The 14,712-nt window shown below is 54.4% G+C and overlaps 6 protein-coding genes across 6 annotated transcripts; 3 read left to right on the forward strand and 3 right to left on the reverse strand.

Moving 5' to 3' along the window:
* Positions 1–2,383: 2,383 nt before the first annotated feature.
* Positions 2,384–2,829, reverse strand: HMPREF1541_02654 (uncharacterized protein; the record flags this gene model as incomplete). Its single annotated transcript, XM_008717009.1, has 2 exons — positions 2,384–2,608; positions 2,737–2,829. The coding sequence occupies 2 exons, from the start codon at positions 2,827–2,829 to the stop codon at positions 2,384–2,386; spliced, it is 318 nt and encodes a 105-aa protein (XP_008715231.1).
* Positions 2,830–3,263: 434 nt separating this feature from the next.
* HMPREF1541_02655 (uncharacterized protein) lies at positions 3,264–4,655 on the forward strand (the record flags this gene model as incomplete). Its single annotated transcript, XM_008717010.1, has 2 exons — positions 3,264–3,617; positions 3,663–4,655. The coding sequence occupies 2 exons, from the start codon at positions 3,264–3,266 to the stop codon at positions 4,653–4,655; spliced, it is 1,347 nt and encodes a 448-aa protein (XP_008715232.1).
* A 296-nt stretch (positions 4,656–4,951) lies between these two features.
* Positions 4,952–5,944, forward strand: HMPREF1541_02656 (uncharacterized protein; the record flags this gene model as incomplete). Its single annotated transcript, XM_008717011.1, has 1 exon — positions 4,952–5,944. One exon carries the CDS (start codon positions 4,952–4,954, stop codon positions 5,942–5,944), a length of 993 nt encoding a protein of 330 aa, XP_008715233.1.
* Positions 5,945–6,829: 885 nt separating this feature from the next.
* On the forward strand, positions 6,830–8,818 carry HMPREF1541_02657 (uncharacterized protein; the record flags this gene model as incomplete). The annotated part of the gene is made up of 1 exon (XM_008717012.1): positions 6,830–8,818. The coding sequence occupies one exon, from the start codon at positions 6,830–6,832 to the stop codon at positions 8,816–8,818; it is 1,989 nt and encodes a 662-aa protein (XP_008715234.1).
* A 287-nt stretch (positions 8,819–9,105) lies between these two features.
* On the reverse strand, positions 9,106–10,296 carry HMPREF1541_02658 (uncharacterized protein; the record flags this gene model as incomplete). Its single annotated transcript, XM_008717013.1, has 1 exon — positions 9,106–10,296. The coding sequence occupies one exon, from the start codon at positions 10,294–10,296 to the stop codon at positions 9,106–9,108; it is 1,191 nt and encodes a 396-aa protein (XP_008715235.1).
* Positions 10,297–11,289: 993 nt separating this feature from the next.
* HMPREF1541_02659 (uncharacterized protein) lies at positions 11,290–14,250 on the reverse strand (the record flags this gene model as incomplete). The annotated part of the gene is made up of 1 exon (XM_008717014.1): positions 11,290–14,250. The coding sequence occupies one exon, from the start codon at positions 14,248–14,250 to the stop codon at positions 11,290–11,292; it is 2,961 nt and encodes a 986-aa protein (XP_008715236.1).
* Between the last annotated feature and the right edge of the window lie 462 nt (positions 14,251–14,712).

Below are 14,712 nucleotides of genomic sequence, written 5' to 3' on the forward strand. Positions count from 1 at the left end.
CCATGCAATCTGATCTCAGCCAAAGGAGTGAACATTGGTTGTGGCTAAATCTTCAGCCCACCTAGCCTGTAGAACCCTGCCCGATGGCCACGAGTGACGCGCGTCGCTGGCTCTATCCGCCAGGTCCAGTCCATGATCCCAACGTTCAGAAGCATTGCCACCACGACCTCATTGAGGCGCAGTACATGTGATTGAGGCGCTCAGATACAACGCAACCCAGGGATTTCACTGACAGACGAATTCCTCTGGGCGACGAAGGAGTGGCTCAGCTGATTGTTTGGTGGTAGAGGCGGCAGAGGTGGTGTATGTAGCCTAGTCTCCATGCTCAGGGCTTCCATGTTCGGAGTCAAGCTCAGAACTTCCAGCTCTGAAGGCAGACAATTCCACAATTCCTTGCCCTGTGATAACATTCGAACGCCCCTCTCGAAACTGTCCAGAGCAGAGTCACGCCCTCGGACATGAAATTCCCCTTCTAGACAATCGTAAAACATTGGTATTCGGTACTTTGAATATCCATCCCAGACTGCCTCTAGCCTGTGCTTAATCCTCACTAGGTCAGCTAAGCTTTACCGCAAATAAACGCGCCTGCGGTCGTCCCACCTCACCTCACCTTGTCATTCAACCCGCGACCTTTCTTGCGTCCCTCCTTATTGTCGCGTATAGCGCTGTCTATCGCAAGCCTCGTCGCCCCCTCCATCTAGCCTTTAGATCTTGTCGTCAAACTCATCTGCCCCCTTACCGTCGCTCATCTACCGTCCGCAGTCACTATCGCACGCATCGCATCTGCCATTGCATCTCTTCACGACCGATCTCGTCATGGCCAACCAAGGATATTACAACCAAGGGCCCCCTCAAGGCTATGGCCAGCCGCAATACCCGCAGCAAGCCTATAATCAGGGGCCGCCCCCTCAGGGCTACTATCAGCAAGGTGAGGAGATACGCACACGGGGCGGATTGGCGATTAACAAGTCCACCATAGGCCCACCAATGCAGTATCAGCAGCAGCAACCTCAGCAGGTTGTCGTCAAGCAGAAGAAGGATCGCGGTTGTCTGGCGGCCTGGTGAGCTTTCTACCTCAAGCCACCAGATCGAGCTAACACCCTCCCAGTTTGGCCACTCTCTGCTGTTGTTTCCGTAAGTTGTCTCCATCATGGTGTTATTCGTGGTTTTGCAAGCGACGGAGATGTGTCGCATTGTGCTTGAGAGGTGTCCGAGCATGGCTCCGAAGTTTGGGCTGCTTATGCTTATGCCTCAGCTGTTTTGCATTGACCCTTTCGACAAATCACATTTTCATTGGAACATATAAGCTAACCTATGCCTCTAGTCTGCGAGGAGAGCTGTGAATGTTGCTTTGAATGCCTCGAATGCTGCGCGGACTGTTGCTAAGCAGTCGCTCTCACGTAGCAACAAAACGCAAGCGGGAATTTGGTTTTCCCGCCCAGAAACAAGGTATGCAGGCCAACGGGCCTTTTATGTTGTACTGAATGTCACGGGTCGGTTTGGATATGCAAGCTTGTGGGAAGCACATCAAAGGTTCCATCGGGGCCGAAGAACACACGATGAATGTACCAAACTGGTCTGTGAGGTCTTGTTACCGACGCATATGATGGAAACTTTGAGTGTGTGTGCAATTGTTCACCAGACTGTATTTCCAGGCAGACGCAATGCATCCCTTTTCCCTCTAGCCCTTGAGCCTAGGCATTTACGTTTCTTCAGGTTGGCACATGCACACAGGCAAGGGAGTTTGCAGGCTTCAAGATCCGAATCCCCAATCCATCGGCCTGGACTTAATGACACTCGGTCGAGTAAAGTGTTTACTAACCCCAAGAGAAGAAACTCTGATGCTGACACATCTTCCCGGCTTCACAGGTCGTCCACAGAAACATCGGCGAGAAGGTAGTCCTTCCCCGAATCGTTGAAGGCTACGTATTTGAGCTGCACCCGGACGCGATACAGGTGATCTCCAACCTCATCCCATCGATAGTTTTACAGGGCTGCAACCAACGCCGCAGCGGCCGCTCCGAGACCAGCGTACATCCGCACAGCACCACTGTCTGTTTGCTCCGCAGCCTCTGCGCCAGCCGTCTCCGAAGTGGAACCAGAGGCAGCAGCCTCGACGTTCGTGGTAGTTGAGGAGTCGGCGGCTGTGGAGCTCGAGCCGGATCCGGTCGCCGAAGCAGGGCCTTCGCAGTGCCAGTGACTAGGACAGAAGATGTCAGTAAGTGCTACTTCACAGGATTTCAGGAGCTTCCGCCACAGCGGGGGCGATCTCGGGTCGGGCAAGAAATCCGTGTCTTCCCGAGGGCAAATTCAGGGCTTCTTACTCCCCATGCGGTTCACTGTGTTTCGTTAGCCTAAAACCCCGTTTTGCGGCAATGGTGGCTTACCAGCCAATGGATTCCGTGGGGCTGGGCTCGAGCGAGCCGCTACCAACGTCGTCCGTGTGTTCTTCTTCGTGGTCATGGTCGTCATCGTCGGTGGCGGTCGCAGTGGCAGAGATGGCAGAATCCGTTACGGCAGGACCATCGCAGTGCCTGGGCGTGAAGTTAGCGTCGGAGGGACACTCTCGAGGGCGTTCCTTGCCAGTGATCACCATGGGGTTCGCATCCTATCTTTAAGATGTCAGTGTCTTTCACAACGACATGCTGGGAACGGCAAAGAACTGTTATTGAAGTTCTTCGGTTCGTGATGCCAACTTCAACTGAACTCAGGTCTATGTCCGAAGGGCGAACTTACGGACTCTGTGGGGCTGGGCGCGAGTGTCGAGGAGGACTGAGCGTTGACGAAGCCGAGAAAGGCGAGCAAGGCGGCGGCCGTGAAGGTCTGCATCTTAAAGGAGAGACTTAACGGTTAGGAGCAATGAAAGAGGGCTGCTGATAATCGATCTGTCACATGGAAGGGTCTGGCTATGCATGAATATATATCCTTCGCATGCAACTTTGCTACGGAGTATTTACTCGGCGACAAGATTCCCGCTCCATCAAAACTGGGAGACCTCCCAACCATGCAGCACTCGACGAATCAGGCTCCCTCCCTTCAGGATCATATGTTCCCTAGACTCTTGGTATGTCTGCCAGCTGCCCTCGATGGGGCAAGAAGCAGTGAGGACCTTTAACGGAATCCTTGGCATTATCTTGGTTCTCATCTTCACGCCCAGGTACCCATCAGGACTTTGTTGCTTCTCGCATGATCAAGGGCGCAGAATTTGCGCTCCAGTTGATAAAGATCATCCTGGATTATAATGAGCTGGGCAATCTCAAACCATGTGGAAGCGTTGCTGCTACCTATTCTTGGCTATTCAAGCCCCGTTACGGTTCATAGCTAGCGCTGGTGGCATTGAGCAGGGCATTGATGCCAACCACAGACCTGTCGCTGGGCTGTCTGATGCTGTTGTACTCCACGAGCCACAGTGGCAAGTCGCTGACCACCGCCACGAACAAGAGCGAGAACGCCTCCTCCATCGCATCAGGCGGGAGACTGGCAAATGGGACGACAAACATCCGAGATGGAAGATTCTCGAGGCGTTGCACGGTTTTGCTCGGTACAGAGACTTGGCCGGAGCAGAAGTTGATCGCTTTGAGGATTTGTATAAGCACGTTCCCAGCAAGCACAAGAAGGTCGGTCAACAATCACATGCGCAGGTTCATGGCTGAAAGCAGCAGATTCTTGAGTCGGCCATTAAGTACGATAGCAACTTCGATGAAGCCCGTTCATTGCTCGACGTCAACGCCATCGTTTGCAATGAAATCGTGTCTAGCGCTCTGACGTTCTACAACATTAGCCGTATTGAGCTCGACGATTTCATCGATGCCAGAGCAGGTCGAATGGATAAAGGCCTCCGCACTTCAGTCTCCCAAGCGCTCAAACATCTCGTCCGTGACTGGTCCTCCGAAGGCCACGTTGAGCGTGATGTTACCTTTCCTTTCATCTTCGACGCCCTGGACTCTTACCTGCCAGTTCCTAATGCCACCCATCCTGCTACACAGAGCGTCCTCGTCCCGGGCGCAGGGCTAGGTCGCCTGGCTCACGAAATCGCCACTCGGAATCCTCATCTCGCCGTCACTGCTAACGAGTATTCTGCTTACATGAATCTGGCGTATCGCTTCGCTTCCAGCCTCTCCCTCTCAGAGCAGCGAACTATTCACCCTTTCGTCGAGAGCTGGTCCCACGCCCGTACGAGGCACGAACTGTTCCGCCCGATCAGCATTCCTGATGCCTCTGCGCCTACCTATTCTGGTTCAGTGAATAGACCGCTACTGGTAGAAGGTGACTTCACCCGCCTCTTCCCTCACTCGCCACACAGAGGTCCTTGGGACGCCATCGTCACCTTGTTTTTCATCGACACAGCGCGAAATCTGATGCAGTATCTTGAGACTATCCACGGGCTATTGGAAGAAGGAGGCCTCTGGATCAATGTGGGCCCTCTGCTATATGGGAGCGCGCCGTGGGTGCAGCTCAGCCTTGACGAGGTTGTGGCTGTAAGCGAGCGAATGGGATTTGTGTTTGAGAAGCAGGCGTGGGAGGAGAAGGAGGTGCTCTACAACTTCAATGGTAGTAGCTTGTACAAAAACGGGTACGTTGCACAGTTTTGGGTTGCGAGGAAGGCGAGTGCAAAACGAGATGCACGAGGAAATGGTTGGTGGGGGCTTTGGTAACGAGAACGGGGATGCTACGGAATAGAGCACTGCAAAAGAATTATTCATGTCTGCATCAGATCGATATTTCCCTACAGCAGCGGACCGTTCGGGTGATTGTCATGATCAACGAAACGCACATGTCTCAGGCAGTGAATGCAGATGTGAAAGTCTCGGCATTATGGGTCAGCCTCGTAGGTCAAGTCTTCTCCACCAGAACCACCACCTCGGACCCTGCGCTGTAGGACCAATATTTGGGTCATTTGCGGCGTGGTCAACGTCGCCAATCAACATATCTCAATATCAACTGCAAAATCATGGCGCCTTGCAACATCAATGTCCTCATCTCGACCTTCCATGGCCTTTCTCTCCCTCCGACTCTCTGCCTACCACTACCCTCCACAACCACTACCGATGGACTCCTCACGCACCTCACGGACCGCTTCCCACAGCTCCCTCCGTCTACACGCTTGATTATCAGCACTACCGCCGGTCGGCAAATAACGCACTACCCATCTACGACTCCGCTACAATCTATAGTCTCCACCACTACGCATAACGCAACATGTATCCTACCTTTACATCTCTCTGCGCCGCTTGCAGGCGGCAAGGGCGGTTTCGGCTCGCAATTGCGAGCGGCGGGCGGACGCATGTCGTCACGCAAGAAGAAGCAGAACGCCGCGCTCGCGACCGGGTCTGCGCGCAACCTCGACGGGCGCCGGTTAAGAACGATCGCTGAGGCGAAGAACCTGGCGGCGTATCTAGCGACGAAGCCGGACGCGGACGCAAGGGAACGAGAGGAGAAGAGGAGGAGATGGGAGGGGATCGTGGAGATGGCGGAGCAGAGGGAGGCGGAGATGCGTAGTGGGAAAGGCAAAGACGGCCGGCGGAGAGGCCTCGGCGAGGATTGGATGGAGACCAAGGAAGAGGTTGGAGAGAATGTCAAGAGTGCGGTGCAGAAGGCGATGGCGGCGCAAAGCAAGGAGGCCGGGAGCGACAGTGGGAGTGGTGGGAGTGCTGAGGCCAGCGATGTGGAGAGTGATGCAGGGCAAGGGGAGGAAGATGTGATGGAGTTGGATGAAGAGGGAATGGAAAAACTACGAGTGGAGGCGGAGGCAGGGGACGAGGATGCGATGTGGGTGCTGAAGGAAAGACTTAAGATTCCCGAGCGGTATCTGCCGGAGGTGAAGAAACCCAAGATGCCACAAAGGCGATTCGTTGGGTTCGACGACGACGAGGATATATCAAGCAGTGAAGAGGATGAAGAGGCATCAGGGGCAAAAGACAAAGCGAAGGCGATTGTTGATTGAGGACAGCAAGAACGGCAGTTCTGCTTCATATCTGACCATGAGACCCATGGAGCATGAACGAATCAATGCCAGGGAAAGACATTGTGCTACATGCAACAAACGCATTGCCGCTGACGAGCTTCGAAGCGTTTCGATGTAGAAAGTAGCACTAAGAAGAACTTGGGCCTTTGACAGAAGGTCCTCCCAGCACCGGTAAGATTTTAAACGCTAGCCAACGCTGAACTTGTCCGACTTCCGAAAAGCAGCTCGCAGCTGATGCCCTGCAGTTGGATCAATGACGAACAGAAGAGACACCTCACTATCATTGTCAGACACGATACCGGCTCCCCAGTCGTCTCAATCTCATCAGAAGTATTTCACGTAGATGTTGGGATGTACACAAATGCCGCTGGTTTTTCCCATGGCCCATGTCCCAACGGGATCAGCCACACGATTGGGAATAGCGGGTGTGTCCTTTCACCTTCAGCCAGAGTGCTGCAAACCTAATCGTAAAGAAAAGGCGAGCTCTGCTGGCAGGCCTCTTGCGAGAGCGACAGGCTACTTGGACTTGCTCTTCGACCTGTCGACCGGAAATTGACACTATGGGAATGCTTATAATGGCTCCTTGATGTCGAAATGACCACGTTCAACCAGAGACACTCGTATACCGAGGTATGCAAGGCCTGGGATCGTGGCCACAAGTCGTTGATATGGGGAAAGGAAAGGGGAGGACTGCGACACTGGTTGAAACTTTTTGATGGCCGAAACTTGGCGCCAAGGCCGAACGGATATATTTCCCGGTGGCTCGCCTAGAGGATGCTCCAGACATCTGCGAACATATCGTCGCTCAACCGTTGCCGCCGTCTCAGATCTGCATCTAGCTAGAGGCTCTGAAGGTTAGTAACCATGTCTGCTCCTGAAGTGGACGAAATAAACAAAATCAGAAAGTCTCTGGGGCTTCCGCTTCTGCCCTCCGCCACTGCGCCGACCGAAGAGCAAGGTCCCAAATTCAAGGACGCCTCCGATAGTGACAGCGACGATGAGCCAGCTTCTACGCTCGATACTCGTGAAGCCGCGGGCTATGACAACTTCAAGAAGCTGCAGGATGAGAAGCGCCGAGTGATTGAACGCGAGAAGAAGAAAGCAGCCATCCAGAAGGCACGAGATGCTGCGGCTCGATCTGCAAAGCTTGAGGGCAAGGGCCTCGGTGATCTTGGAGATGAAGACGATGTGGATGCAAAGAGTTGGCTGAAGGGCAGCAAGAAGAGGCAGCTGGCCATCGAGAAACAGCGCGCACAGCAACTCGCTAGAGAATTGGCAGAGAGAGAAGAGCAGGCTCGCATTCAGTACAGCTCAAAAGACCTCGCAGGCGTTCGAGTCGCGCATGAGGTTGGTGACTTCGAGGATGCCGAAGGCGAGCAGATCCTGACCCTCCAAGATACGGAGATTGGGAAAGGCGATGATAGTGATGATGAGGACGTGCTGGAGAATGCCGATCTCGTGGCTAAAGACAAACTTCAAGAGAAACTCGACCTCAAGAAGAAGAGAGCCGCCTACGATGTACACGAAGAGGGTGATAAAGGTCTGCTGAGCCAGTACGACGAGAAGAAGAGGAAAGCTTTCACCCTGGATGAAGCAGGCACCGGCATTCAGGAGCGCGAAACAAAACGCCAGGCCATCGGCGATAAGCTCAAGAACACCGTCAGCCTCGATATTTTCAAGCCAGAGCCAGTGTCGGACTATTTGGAGATCAAGATGAAGAAGCCCAAGAAGTCTAAGAAGAAATCGACCCGCAAAAGGGAGGCCGACGAGGATGATATCTTTCCTATCAATGGCAATGCTAACGACTCCATGGATATAGACGTTCCAAGGACCGCCCCGACTCAGAGGAAGGCTGCTGAGTCCGAATTTAATGATGATGAAGACCTGTCTCAGGCCCTCGCGTTCAGTCGCAGAGCAGCCCTCAAGAAGCAAAAGCGAAAACCCGAAGACATTATCAAGCAGTTACGCGAGGAGGAGCAAGAGGACGAAGGTGGAACAGGGGGAGGTTTCGCAACACCCACTCCAGAGGAAGGTAGTCTGACGCTAGACGACACTACTAACTTCCTCGATAATCTCAACTCTCGTCCTCGCTCTGAATCTCCTAAGCCGCGCGGCCGCAATGCTACCTCTGAACCTGCTCGAGACTCACCAAGACCGGCTGAAGATGAAGATACAGATCATCCAATGGCCGAGGTGTCTATCGAAGATGAGGCAGATGAAGCTGCGTTGCTTGAAGCGGCCCGACGCCAGCAGTCATCCACGCAGGACAGCCCACACATCGGATTCGGTGAAGAGGAGGACGTTGAGCAAGGTCTTGGCGCGACCTTGAAGCTACTACGTGAACGAGGCGCGCTGGACGCCGAGAAGGCGGCCTCCGATCGTAACGCTCTTCTCAAGGAGCGTCAGAGCTTCATCATTGAAGCCCGGCTGCGGGAACATGACAACGAGCAGCGAGCTCGTGCCCAGCGCGAGCGTGACCGTACCTCCGGACGTCTCACGCAGATGTCAGCGAAGGAGCGCGAGGAGCATGCCCGCTGGCAGAATACACAGCGTGAGCACCAGAGCAGCATCGAGGCGGCCAGACAGTTCAACGAGCATTATAAGCCGGACGTTAACCTCAAGTACGTGGATGACGAAGGACGGGTGATGGACAGAAAGGAGGCGTTCAAGCATTTGAGCCACATGTTTCACGGCAAAGGGAGCGGAAAGGGGAAGACAGAGAAGAAGATCAAGAAGCGAGAACAGGAGCGCGAACAAATGGCCCGGGGGGTCTTGGATTCGAGTGCTGGCTCCGGTCGTGCTGGCGTGGAGGTCGGAAAGAAGAGGGGTGAGGCTGGTGTCAGACTTGGTTGAGTGCTGCTCGCACTGATGCCAGTCTGTGCCAAGCTCGGTGGCTGAACGATGGCAGTGATGGACATCTACCCTGGTAGCTTCGCACATTGATCGCGTATAGGCCGTGGTCTCTTTGATAATTACGTCAACATTGCGCCTAGAAGACGGAGACAAGGCAAATCCATCGACAAGCGCATCATCAAACATGGTCATAAATCTCTAGCTCTCAAGCGTCTGTGTCGCTCACTGATTGACGAACAAGAACACACCTCGCCCTGCTCCGCGTACCATCGTCGTCCGCGCTGGTCTCAATCGAAGTTGGGATCTATCTCGATCGCGGGTCCCTTCCCCTTCCCGTTCGAGTCGCCGACAGTCGTCTCATGATCCAAACTCCTCGTCTCGAGCTCATCCTCATCCGCCGCCCCGGCCAATGCCGGCACCACGAGCCCCAGCTCCCCCCACCTCCTCTCTTCAAAAACTTCCCTCAACACGTCCATGTCCACGGCCCGACACCTTCTGAAATCCACCTCCTTCAAGCCACATTCCAGCAGCACCTCCACCCACGCAAAGTTCTCCCGCTCCTTCAGCTCCAGCTGCGGGCAGTTCTCGATCTCCAGCCTCGTCAACACCGCCCGCCGCTCCTGGTCCGCATCAGCCAGGAACATCTTGGCGAGGCCCTCGACGAACTCCGCGTCCACGCCCGTCACCATGGCCAGGCACAGCTCGCGCAGCTCCGCGTTGCGCAGCACCCACTCCCGCAGCTGGCGGCTCGTGATGGCCGCACGCCGCACGTGGAGGGACCGCAGGCCGTTCAGCCTCAAGCTGCGGGCGTTGGCGTCGCCGATCCCTGCGAGCAGGTTCCAGGCCGTGCAGCCCTCCTTCTCGATCGGCGGGGCGCTGGCCCAGTAGAAGGCTGGGAGGCACGGGTCGTGGATGGCCGGGTGGCTGAAGTTGAGGGTCAGGTGGCGGAGATGTGAGAGGGAGGAGAGGGCGGATGCCAGGGAGGGCGACAGGAGCGCGTAGCTGTGGAGGCTTAGCGTGGAGAGGTTGCGCATGACGCTGGCGCTGAGGATGCGGGAGAGGTGGGCGTTTTGATGGTGGATTTGCCGCTCGCGGTAGACTTGCGGAGAGACGTTTGGCGTGACGGTGGTGCTGCTGCGAGACCGTCGGCTCCGTGGGCGGCCGGGGTTGTCCTGCTCCGGCAGGCGTATGGGCAGGTTCAGCCACGTCTGCGCGGGTGCTTGCAGGAAGTCGTAGGAGAGGCTGCCCACGTCGGTTTCGGCGCAGTTAAGGTAGGCTAGCACTCCGTGCACGCGCTTGGAGAACACGGCAAGGTGCAGCGACGTGAGGGCACCGGTGGCTAGGGTGAAGCTGTGACGGCTGGTCGAAGCGTAGGTGAGCAGTGATGGAATTGGGAGGTAGGAGAGAATGCAGTGCTGGATCTCAAGAGGAAGAAGGACCAGTGATGCTGGTGGTGGTCGGGAGCTGGTCATGGTCATGGTTGTCGTGTTGGAAGTGATCAAGAGTTGTTGCTCGAGGCTGCAGATGGATAGAGTGATTCAAATCTACAAAATGGGGACGCAAAAGTCCTCAAAATACGATCTTGCCACCACAAGAGGAGCATACGGCATGATGGGGAAACACCAGCCATGGATCACGTTTCCGGGCGGCGATGTGATGGCTGCGCTCATCGATGATCCGGGTCCCCCTCAGCTACAGACCAGTCACGCATGTTGCCGATGGTGGTGCGTGTGGAGTGTTGTACTGAAGGTTCCGCTAGAGTTTTAAGAAGTTTTGATGGGCCAAACCCGGGAGTAGAGGGAAATTCTAGACCAGACAATGAGAACCTTACGGGCGCGTGTGCCGTCTGCAAGCAAGGATCTGAGAGATGAAGTTCCCGATTCTTGGGACCGTCGCTGCGCGGGCATCTGCAGGGCAGCTGCATGACTGTTGCTAACAGGACCAGGGCGTCACGATGGCATGGTTCGCTAGATCCAGATTGCGGGGACCTAGTCGACCTGGGTGCACAGTTCGGTTCCGCGCCTCGGTGAAACCAATGACAGGTTCAGCTTCAGAGCATATGAAAGCAGCATGACATGTGGTGCACGATCAAAACTTGTGGCCAATATCGGAATCTGTTGTACGATAGCGTACCTGATTTCGCTTCAATCTAACAGCAGTATCGAGGGTAATCGATCCGCGTCAAGCAGCAGCGTCCTCGTGGTGTACCGAGCTCCAACCCGCCGATCCTACGGAACAGTTAGCCGACTTACAGACCCTGGCATGGGTGGGCCTAGACAGTCAGCCTTGTCGTATTTTTGGGACGGCCTGCAGATGTCCGCGACAAGCACACCATCCATCATTCATTGCATTATTCGTAAACGATGCCATGTATGTTCGATCATATACCCGGCCTGAATGTTGCACGTTGCACGAGCCATGTGCCATTCAGTGTTGCACAAGCAACCTGTCATCTGCACGGGTCCATTTCCTCACAAGGACAACCAAATGTCATCCTGATCCATTCCTTTGGCTCGTTGACGGGCCTGACGGTTTCGCCTGCTACGAAACTTGCACCACGTACGCCAGATGCATGCTTTGGCTTCAGCGGCACGCACCTGTTCTGCGCAAGCCCGGGCTAAGGTTTGTAGAACCAGTTTCCTGCGCACGATGACCTTGTCCCAGTGTCTGCGCCATGCATTTTGCAGCACCAAGGCGGCGCGTGCTGTCTTCGAGGGGCGCAGAAGGCGGGAACAGAGAAAGGCAATCGATGCAAGTACAAAGTCTCGATCGAATATCTGCTGACCGGCAGCGCTCCCATGGTTGTTCGAGAATAGTCGCGCGAATTCGTCGCTGCAGCCCAAAGCTCCGAGTCGTTCGGCCAAGCTCTTCTGTTTCGAGACGACAGCGCAGCCCTGGAAGAATGGCTGGTATTCTCGGACCAGAGCTTCGAATAGACGTCCGTCTGCAAAATCAGAAGTGAAGTTCCTGACGCGCAGACCATGCGAGATAGCGACCGCTTTCACCCAAGCTTTGAGCAAGCTCTTGAATCGCAGATAGCCCTCATCGTCTTCTTCCAACTCAAGGTCTTCCAAGCAGAGATTCCCGATGCGGCCTTTGGTACGACCCAAGCGTTTGATTTCTGATTTAACGTCGTCCCAATCAACGAGGCCGCCTAAACCCCATTTGCTACTGAGTCCCCAAAGTAGTCTGACCGTCTTCTCGCGAAAGCCATCCACGATGTCTTCTGCAGAAATATCGTGAAGAATGCTGCCTACGCCTTTGACCTCTTTAAGAGCAGACAAGGCGAGTTTCACATTGTACAATCTTGTAGCTCTGCTGATACATGGCATCTTGAGATGCTGAGAGAGGGGCCAATCTTGATCTCCATCCGCAAGATTGATCGTATTTCCAGAAGGTATCACGATGGTCGTTGTCCCTTCCGAGTCCTGGGCATGGCCAAGAGACCGCGATGCTGATCGATACAGCAGGAGCTCAACCAGCCTTGTGAGACGTACGCCGTCCCTAAGGTCCACAGCAAGGCTGGTGATGCGATAATTGAATTCTTCGAGAGGATATTGAACATGGCTGAGTGCATAGCCAAGTTGCTTCAGCGTTCTTGTCGGATCACCTGCGCTAGCATTTAGCTGTTGCATCACAGCAGCCAGTGCGTTCGAGGAAGACTTGAAGCTGGAGTTGGAGCGGAAGAGGTTGGCCGTGGTGTTCAAACTCGCCTCGGTCTTGACCATATCCAGGAGCTTCACCAACATGAGGCTGCGCAAGACTGTTCTGCGATACGACCAGGCCGCTGGCTTTGTCGACTTGCAGTCCGGGGTAGCATCTTCATTGCGAATCATAAATTTCTCGATGAAGCGCTGAATGGGCCGCTGCGCCTTAGGTGCTGGACTCCCCGACTCTTTATCACGGCCATCTGCACTGACGCGTGAAGGAATGATGCGACCCACAACAACTTCAAGCCCTTGCTTGAGTATTTGGTTGTCGTAGGTATCCAGCCAGAATCGTGTATACGATTTGCGCCGTCCAAGATCTCCGTAGAGTTGGTGTCCTTGCTCCAACGTGTCGTACGGTATACTTAGTGATCCGTACAGAAGGGCACCTTGTAGTCGTTTGTACAGCAATGCCATCGATGGCTTGCCATAAACTTCCGTCATTCTCAGTCGTTGAAGATCATCGAGATAGTTTCCTCGCGACACTGGAGAGGCATCGAAAAGATTGTTTATCAGCTGAGTGATCGCGACTTCTTGCTGCCCGAGCCAATCTTCTTCGTACATTGAAGCATCAGCAACGCCTTCCGGCAGAAAGTCATATTGATGCTCGACCACTGTGTCGACATGTGGAACGACAAATCTTGAGGGCACACTAGACTTTGAGAACGTCGCTCGCGTCTCTGAAGTTGTCTCGACCCGGTATTCTTCTTGCTCATGCTGTTGAGTAGTCCGCCGAGGTTTCGGCAGAAGGAAGTTTGAATTCCATGCAGGCTTGGTTTTCTTCCCGGCGTTGACAGTTTTATCTTGAGTGCGACCCAAGGAGCTGGTCATCGGCTCGAGAAGTCGAGACGTGTGATGTTGACCCAATCTTGGCAGTACTGCCTTACCTGGATCTACCCTTTCCTTGCTCGAAGTCGGCCGGTGATCTTTCGGTATCCCACGTACATGTTGTCCGGGTGGTAGGTTTTCCTTCCCTGGCCCTGTCCCTGGACGGTCATGAAGAACATTCGGAGCTTGTGCATCCCGAGACGGATGTAGAGGCCCACGCTTGGGGCTTGTGGCTAGTGTCGACTTCCGTGGACCTCTCCTCTTGTATGCCATCTGCATCGCTAAGCCAGTCATATCTTTTCCTGCATCATGCTCCGCTGCATTTGGTGGGGGATTCTTCAGGGGCGAGAAGATGGACAAAAACATTGACGGCATCGTGGTGTCGTCGGACGGTATATAAATAGTGCCGCGCCGTGCTGGCTTTGCAATCTTTGGAGACGGCACAACTGGCAGCGTATCCTCACAAAGTATAGCTTGACTTGTAGTTTGAGGACGTATAGAATGCCGTCTCGGTGCCTTGGAGAGACCTGTAGGCTGGGCGCTGGCGCAAAGCGCGTCTGCTGAGGAGTCTGCTGCTTGAGCAAAGCTGACGCGCCGCCTAGGATGCTGTAATGGTTTCGATTGTGGAGGACGTAAATCCTTTGTGGCTGTATGTTCAGGCCCTCCCTTGCCTGACGTGTTCAGCTCTTCATCCTCGTGAATCGTAATTCCGACCAGGCCTGCGGTCTTCCTCTTTGTCGGAGGCCTTCTAGGCTTGACATCTCGAAATGAAGCCTTGAATTCGGTCGTGAAATCAAGGTTTGTGGTGGTGTCGTTACTGAAGATCGAATCGCGTCGGTTTATGGTCAGATCTGAGGAAGCAACGGGGCACGGTGTCGCGGACAGCCGCTGGTACATGGTGATAATTTATGTACAACAAGATCCTAGACCGTGTTCTCGATTCATGCAGCACCTGTAGTGTAATAGGATGCTTCAAGTCCGAGAAATGGGCTAGCAGGTCGCGCTCCAATCTCTGTTTACAGAGGGTTGCGAAGGGCAACAACAGCTATCGATAAGCTCGTAGGCATACTTACGGGTACTCCGTACCGACCCTACTTTTGTTCCTGGATACGACAATGACAATGAGATGATGTCGAGCAGAGAACGGTCTGTCATATCGCAAGGCTCATTGAACTCCCCAAGCCTGTCTTCAGTGTCGCGCATGTTGAGCATATTTGGCAACTTCTTACGCTTCTCGCAGCGCTGGCCTTTCAGGGCCCTGCTCGTCTCGTGTGCTGGTTCGTTCTAAGCTTTGATTGAGATGCCTCTCCCACTATGGCAGGCAGGTCTCTCATAGGCAACCGTGTGATGCAGCGTCCG

The sequence above is a fragment of the Cyphellophora europaea genome (assembly GCF_000365145.1).
Source record: "Cyphellophora europaea CBS 101466 unplaced genomic scaffold supercont1.2, whole genome shotgun sequence".
In the NCBI taxonomy this organism is placed as follows: domain Eukaryota; kingdom Fungi; phylum Ascomycota; class Eurotiomycetes; order Chaetothyriales; family Cyphellophoraceae; genus Cyphellophora; species Cyphellophora europaea.